The 8534-nt window shown below is 40.2% G+C and overlaps 1 protein-coding gene across 1 annotated transcript; it reads left to right on the top strand.

Moving 5' to 3' along the window:
- Positions 1-996: 996 nt before the first annotated feature.
- LOC105446063 (integumentary mucin A.1-like) lies at positions 997-7403 on the top strand. The gene is made up of 3 exons (XM_011682372.2): positions 997-1461; positions 2834-2903; positions 6403-7403. Exons 2-3 carry the CDS (start codon positions 2834-2836, stop codon positions 7401-7403), a joined length of 1071 nt encoding a protein of 356 aa, XP_011680674.2. The 5' UTR covers positions 997-1461.
- The last annotated feature ends 1131 nt before the right edge of the window (positions 7404-8534 follow it).

The raw sequence follows: 8534 nt of genomic DNA, 5'->3' as shown, positions 1-8534 counted from the left end.
TTTTGTTTCGTTTCGTTTCGTTTTGTTTTGTTTTGAGACATCATGACGATTCATACCCAGAAACTGGATAGGGTGAAATATGTTCGATGATGGGGAAATTGGGGCTTAAGTTCAATGACCTTTAGTATTAGATAAGCATCGTCTTATCCATCCAAATGTCCTATTTCCCGGATGTCTGTAACTTCGCTAAGAGGGGGCGGGGGAGGAAACTTTGTAGCAGCCTCCCTAGCCTCCAGCCCCTCTCCCCCTCCAAATGAATTGCCAAATAATTTCAAATTGCCATATCCCATCTTTCAAACGCCATTGCGCTGGAACGAGTCTGACATTTTGAAACTTGAGAATAAAAAAAACGCTGTGACCACTGGAGTTTAATTGTCAACCCAAATGTCAAAATTTTCTACAGTTTAATTGTTTTTACAGTTTTCAGTATAGGAATGGAGTACTTTGTATACCGCTGACTCGCCATCGCAATAATCAAGATTTTAATGAACGCATTTGAAATTAAATTTTGCATAAGTACCTTTGTTGTTTCATGCATCTTTCATGGGTTTATTTATCCATAGTTGTCATTAAACTAATGAACTGTAAAACAAAAGGTTCATCATGATCATGAACCATGTGAGTTAGGTTTTACCAATGCTTAAAGAAATGAAAAATACAACATTTAAAATTCTATATTCGAACGTATGAAATGCACTAATCTAAAGTTGATTTTCCCTTTAAAAATGTGGCGAGTTCCCTGCCAAGCGTTATAATCCAAAAGATTAACTTACTAGTCTAACTCGAATTTCCCTCTAAATCATAAAAATTCATCATTATCCGAAAAAATCAGAAAAAGTCAACCTTGAACAATAGCTTACCGAGTTGCTGTCTTTTTAAGCCTCTTTCAAGCAAAAAGGGAGGGAAACGAGGAGGAAATATTAATTTGACATGAGTGAAAATTTGCAACTGCAGTAGCAATTCTTGGTCAGTAGTCCTCTTTGCGTTCGGTGATAATGCGTTGTGATCGCCACAGACAACTTGATCATCAATCTTGGGACAACTTATTCCGTGACGACATCCGTTTCTTGTTATAGACTGCTTATCATAACTTCGTCTTAATTTTCGGCGACTTTTCTATACAGTCAACGCGTATGACGTGCAGCAAAATGATTTATTGAAGTGATATTATCACTGTTTTTGGTTCACATTTCTTCGACAATAATCGGATATTTATTTTCGATTTATTCAACGGATCTAACGGCCGAATTGATTACCGCTGTGTTTCATGAAGGCAAGCATTGCAATGTAAGCAGATCATTGATAACGCGTTGAAAAGCAAGCTTCGCCAAAATGATCTTCGGAATGCACTTGAATATTATTTGACTATTCAGAGATGCCATGTTTTATATTCCCAGTATTCACTACAAATGATACGAACAGTGATGTTGCAGAGATCGGATTAGATTAACATTAAAAAAGGTAAGACACAATTCATTCTTTTCTTTCCAAGTTTACAAATGTCTTGTTCCGTTTATTTGTAGGCCTACAAGTAGCTCATAACATGTTGCTCATCGAATTAAAAATGTTTTTCATACGATATTCAGAAACAAAACAAAACAAACAAGGAAACACACAAACACAAATCCATTGTGTCACCGCAATCTTGCACTTGTGTTTCATCGCCAATATATATATATATATACAAGTCTTAATTCTATTTTACATCATATTATTTGCATGCATTTAATATATATATATATTGCAGTTGAAAATTCAAGATGCATCGGCATTTTAGTGACTTTGAATTTTATGACAAAAAAACATGTAATTTAATTTCAATTCATTTCTTACAAAGGCCTATGTGGATTCTTATTAGCTGTGCAAATTTCACTTGATTTTTATCACTTATATATATATTATGTGGTTACCTATTGACAACTACCACTAATCATGCAAATAATCTCTGTTGGATTTGGGTGTTTTTTCTCTCGCTAATATACCCACAGTAATTCCACAATAACCACAATATGATTAGGCTCGTTGAAAATAGGGGGTGTAAGGTATGTACCCTTGTGCTACCCCCTCGCCCTCTCACCCCTCCCTCTCTCTCTCTCTCTCTCTCTCTAATTCTCTCTCTTGCTGTCTGACACACTCTCTCTCTCTCATTCTCACTCTTGCTCTCTCTCTCTCTCTCTCTCTCTCTCTCTCTATCTATCTCCCTCCCTCTCTCTTGTTCAGTCTATTTGTCTGCCTTGCCTGGCTCAGTCTCTCTGTTGGTCTCTCTCTCTCTCTCTCTCTGCCCTCATCTCTCCTCTCCTTTGTCTCTTGATCTCTACACGTAGGCTTTGGTTATTCACTGGAAAGGGGAGGTTTATACTATTATGGCTTTTAAATAATCTCGTTTGTATGTGTTTTAAGGGGTGCTGGTTTAGTTGTTTCTTTCTTTATCTCTCTTCTTTTCTTTCTTTCTTCCTTTCTTTCTCTCTCTCTCTCTCTCTCCCTTTCTCTTTCTCTTTCTCTCTCCCTTCCTCTTTCTATTTCTATTTCTCTCTCTTTCTCTCTCTCTCTTTCTCGCTTCTTCTTCTTCTTCTTCTGTATTTTTGTATTTTCCCCTTTCATGCCCAATATACAGAGGAACACGATGACAAATGACTGATAAAATCAGTCGGAATGAAGTGATGATTTTGATTTTTGAGTGACCAGCTGTCAAGCAAATTTCCAAATATCACGCAAAGCAGTCAGATTGAAAATATGGCTACGATGGTTTTTCATGGTATTTAGTAATGCCCTCGGAGGCTCAGATTATCATCTCAATTCGTCATAACAAAATGATTTTCTTGTTTTTCCGCAGATGAACCTTGGGTTTCTGATTATCATCGTACTTAATATCTCAGCTCTGCTCCATACTGAAATGGTAAATGGTACGTATACAGGCCAGACCAGTGCTCGTAATTCCTCCTCCTCCTTTCCTAGCTCCTCCTCAGCCTTCCCTCCAACTCCTCCTCCCATTCTAATACAGCCTGCTCATTTTCCTTCTTTAATCGCCTCCTATACTATTTATCTCCCCCCTCACCCGCAATCTCCTTCCTGCTTATATACCCCCCCCCTCCTCCGCATTCTCCTCCTCCGCCTTAATTGTACCCTTCTCTTTAAATACCTCCTTCTCCTCTTTCTTCTCATCTTCCTCCTCCTCCTCTCATCTTCATCATTCTCGTCTTTCGCTTTTTAAGTTATTTCATTATTACCGTTTCAATCTATTCTCCTTTACTTCCTCGTATCCTCCTCCTCCCCTCCTCCTCCTCCCCCTCCTCCTCCTTCTCCTCCTCCTCCTCCCCTCCCCTCCTCCTCCTCCTCCTCCTCCCCCTCCTCCTCCTCCTACTTCTTCTGCTATCCTCCTCCTTCTTCTCCTCCTCCTCCTTCTCCTCCTCCTCCCCTCCTCCTACTTCTTCTGCTGCTGCTCCTCCTCCTCCTCCCCCTCCTCCTCCTCCTACTTCTTCTGCTATCCTCCTCCTTCTTCTCCTCCTCCTTCTCCTCCTCCTCCTCCCCCTCCTCCTACTTCTTCTGCTGCTCCTCCTCCTCCTCCTTCTCCTCCTCTTCCTCCTCCTCATCCTCATCCTCCTCCTTCTTCTCCTCCTCCTCCTTCTCCTCCTCCTTCTCCTCCTCCTTCTCCTCCTCCTCCTCCCCCTCCTCCTACTTCTTCTTCTCCTCCTCCTCCTTCTCCTCCTCCTCCTCCTCCTCTTCCTTCTCTTTTCTTCCTCCTCCTTCTCCCCCTCCTCCTCTTCCTCCTCATCCTCATCCTCCTCCTCCTCCGCCTCATCCTCCTCCTCCTCCGCCTCCTCCTCCTCCTCCTCCTCTTCCTTCTCTTTTCCTCCCCCTCCTCTTCCTCTCCTCCGTATATATTCTCCTCCGCCTCCAAGACTGATTATGATGATGAAAAGGACAGTGGTAAAATAATAAACCGAAAGATTTGTAATCGACTAAGCTTTAATGAGCCTACAAAAAAATATATATATATGTTTGCTGTATATGTTAACGGCTATCAAAATCACTGATTCTCAAATGTTTATCATAATTATAATGTCTTTTACGCTAACACAAACAAGCAACTTTTTAATTGAATATGATTTATAATTAGATCAAACGATGTTCACATTTGCCAACTTTCTCAAATATTGAATGATCAGCGTCAAGAGCTTATTCATCGAAACGACCAAGGTGCCTCATGTTATAACCTTGACGAATCAACACATTACATCTGAGCAGTATAATTATTCATTTAATACATGATTTTCCTGCTGTCCTATTGACTTAACCTTTTTTTCCTTGTGCCGTCCTTCAATAGTCTTGTTTCGGGACAATAAAGATACTTCGTGAAGGGGTGTCGTGGTCGAGTGGTTTAAGCACTTGACTGAGGATGCAAAGGTTGAGGGTTCGAACCCCCGGCCACTCAGTGTTATTTAGGGTACGCATATGCGTGTTCCAACCGACCCCCCCCCCCTTTTCAGCAAAAGTCCGGTGTGTAAAGTCAATACGGCTCGACCTTTTTCTTTTGTATACGAGCCTTTTTCAGCACCCCCCCCCCCCTTTCAGCAAAAGTCCGGTGTGTAAAGTCAATACGGGTCGACCTTTTTCTTTTGTTATGAAAAGGACATTTTGGCAACACGCATGGGGTCCGTCCGTTCTCGGAGTGGGGGGGGGGGGGGGGGGGGGGGGGGGGTTCGAACCACGGCGTGACACTGCAGTCCTTTGATAAAAATGAATCTACATTTGTCACTCTCCACCCAGGAATGGGTACCGGTCGTAAAGGAATTCTTTGAATGCTGACTAGCTAGAGTGCTTTGTGTGGTTGAAATGAGCACTATCATTATTTTTTTTTTAATCCGATACTTCTCTGTTAGTAACAGTATTGTCTCAAATCTTGACAACGAACGAAAGCTAAAGCAATATTTTGTTTGCGAGTATAAACGAGTTGATATATGCGGAACGAATGCGCGGTAAATATGTACTAGTGAGGAGAGAAACATCTTACCAATCGGGTCTCCACCCCCCCCCCCCCCGTGTTTGCAAGTTTCTGTAGCATTTGCATGTATCTCACGACATTCACTTAAAATGGTATAGTAGTCTACCAGATCCAGAATCACTTAAACTCATTTATCATGCTTGTCAGTATACTTGTTTGGGAGCCGGAACTACGTAATTGATAACGTCATGTTGATTTATTAAAGAGGGCGATACACTGTGGGGGTAACTAAATATAAACATTGGCCTTAAACGTGAACATTCTTTTGATTATTAAATATTGGCCGTCGTGTGGAAAATTGATTAATACCCCATACAAGTAAATGAAATTATCTTCCATTTATTAATGAGCACGAGTGCCTAAACAATTCGGACGCGCTTGTTGAAAAATTTCGAGTTTATTTAATTTCCTTCTATTCATGAATAAGCGTTTTTCTCAACGATTCCTGCATTCTGCAAAAATCCCTTTGCTGCATAACCTCTTAATTATTATTTGCCTTTTACTTTTGATATTGTTTTTATTTTAGTAATGTTGTAATCCCCCGATCGTGGTTAATTTACATAGCACAAATTAAATTCTTTACATCTCTGTTTGGAATGAAAACAAACAAATTATCTTTGCCACGTTAAGCAGGCATCAATCTGTAATAATCTGAATTCATAGAAATGTAAAATGGAGTTTTCTTTTCCTTTTCTTTCTGGCAAGTCGAATTAAAACCTTCAGACCATTGTAATTAATTATTATTAATCCAAGTGAACTTGAATTGGTTCCAACTGCCTATCCCGAATGCTTTCATTAATTGCCATTTTTTTTAATATCGATATCTTGTTCTTTTTATCATTCCATTCTGTAAATATATGTTTTAAATGTTTTCATGAATAGTGTTGAATAAACTTTGAATTTGAATTTGAATTATACATAAAACAATCCTCCAATCATACAAATGCGAACATTGTAAGACACATTGTATTCACCCGAATAATAACTCAATAAAAGTGAATTCATTAAATTATAAATTGAGAAGATACACTCACAGTTAACAGCGCCTATATATGTATATTATCCAGTAACCTTCACTTTTTGACTCATTATGTTTAAAAATAATAATAATATGGTTATTATATAGCGCCGGTATCCGTCAGGTTCTGACGCTCACGGAGCTTTACACATATATATTACCCTGGTTATAGCCGAGCTGCCAAAGTAACTAGCGCTCAAGCATATCAGGTATAAACCATTTACACCTGGGTGGAGAGTGGCAAATGTAGATGAACGTCTTGCCAAAGGACATTAGTGCCGCGGCGGGACTTGAACCCCGTACCTTGTGATCTGCAGTCGGGTGACTTATCCACTAGTCCACAACACCTCTAGACTTTCTCTTGTATTGAATCTCGTTGCAGGTACTCCTACAGAAAACAGAATCAGACCGTGGAGCCCCAAGTTCAGTGGGAAGAATTATCGCGGGAGACGCTCCGGGAGCGACAGCGGTAGTAGCAGTAGTGGTAGCAAAAGTGGTAACAATGTATCATCTGAAGAGCGTTTTGAAGGGAGACGACCCGAGAGCGACAGCCGTAGTAGCAGTAGTGGTAGCGGAAGTGGTAACAGTGACTCATCTGAAGAGCGTTTCAAAGGGAAATCTCCTCGACCGACCCCGCCTACCACACCTACCATAACAGTGGCAACATTACCTACAATTACGCCCCTTAGACCCTCAACGGTTGGGACTACTCTTAGGACAACGAGAAGAACAACACAAGTTGTTCCATCAACAAGAGTAACAACAACGATATCCACGACACCACCACCAACAACAACATTCGCATCTACTACCGCGAATCCGACAACGCCCACGACACGAACTTCACCTACAACTTCTACAACAGCTACTACTCCTACGATTGTCACCACCCCTACCATTCCCACAACGCCTACAACGCCCACCAATCCTACTACACCTACCACTCCAACTACGCCGACAACTCCGACAAACCCTACCACTCCGATGACGCCCACAACACCTACGACTCCCACCACTCCTACTACATCTACCACTCCTACAACACCTACCACTCCTACCACACCTACCACTCCTACGACACCAACAACACCTACCACTCCTACAACACCTACGACGCCCACAACACCTACCACTCCTACAACACCTACGACACCAACAACACCTACCACTCCTACAACACCTACGACACCAACAACACCTACCACTCCTACAACACCTACGACACCAACAACACCTACCACTCCTACAACACCTACGACACCAACAACACCTACCACTCCTACAACACCTACGACACCAACAACACCAACCACTCCTACATCGCCTACAACTCCAAGAAGTACTACAAGGTGTACAAGAGGAGATGTCTGCCCAGGGGAATAAAGTGGTGGTTCCTTTACGGAATTGCAAGCAAGAAACTGCTATCATTTTAAGCTTGCTAAAAAAAAAATCATGCGCAGCGACATTTTTGTACGACAATGCTGTATATGCTTACATATTTTGTGATGTTTTCATGCATCTACTACTGATCTTCGTGATCTATTACCCTTATACTATTTACCATGCTTGGTAGGTGTTGATATATAAAGAGGGATAGGTATTACGTAACTAAACCGGGCCCTTTATTTATTTCGCTCTGTATCCGAGACTAGAGCCCCAGGCCCCTCCCACCAGTATTGTCTTGTTTTATATCGTCCCATTTTCCTCATCTTTTCTTTTCCTTGCATTTTCTACCTTATGATACTATGTTAAGGAACCTACATTACAAGCTATGCTTTCACAGGTTTCCTCCGCAATACAGCAAACAATTATCTTCTTAGTCTCAATTGTATACTTTTACTGCATTGCACGAACCATATCATGTATATTTCTCGTTTGTATATATTTTTTATTGGAATGACTTTGAAAAACGAAAAGCTTTGTAAATTTAGTTTGCTGTTATTGTGGAAATAAATGAAATGTGCAGCTGCAAATTGTTAATTATCAAATTTCTATATCGTGTAAATCGAATGACAATTTTATATCGTCATTGGAACTTGTAAGTCGTATTTAAATATACACAATATTTGTGAAGTGTTCTATATATTTTAATGTGTTATCAATGCAATGTTATGCCATGTACTTTTTAGTCTGTAAATTGAACAATTTCAGCTTTTAGCTGCATGTCCGATGATTTTTATCTCAATAAACCAATACAATACTAACTACAATTATGTATAACAATGACATTTCTCGTGATGCATTTTGTATCCAATAATAGTCTTTTTTTAAATTCTTGTCACTGGAATACAAATAGATTATAAAAAAGAATTAAGGGTAAACTTGTCACTGTTCGAAAGATGATGGAACAATTTTGTCTACAATTTGACATTTTTCGAAATGACTACAGGGCCATGGCCTTACTACGTGGGTCCATCCCATTGTTAAAATGCATAATGCGTATACATAATAAAATTGTTAAGAAGATAATGGAAAACAAAAGAATAACGAGGTGATGCCAAGAAAAGAAAGTTA

This window comes from Strongylocentrotus purpuratus, unplaced genomic scaffold (assembly GCF_000002235.5).
Source record: "Strongylocentrotus purpuratus isolate Spur 01 unplaced genomic scaffold, Spur_5.0 spur5_scaffold_1, whole genome shotgun sequence".
Classification (NCBI taxonomy): domain Eukaryota; kingdom Metazoa; phylum Echinodermata; class Echinoidea; order Camarodonta; family Strongylocentrotidae; genus Strongylocentrotus; species Strongylocentrotus purpuratus.
Note: the sequence above shows the minus strand (reverse complement) of the source record. Positions and strands in the feature narration are given on the sequence as shown.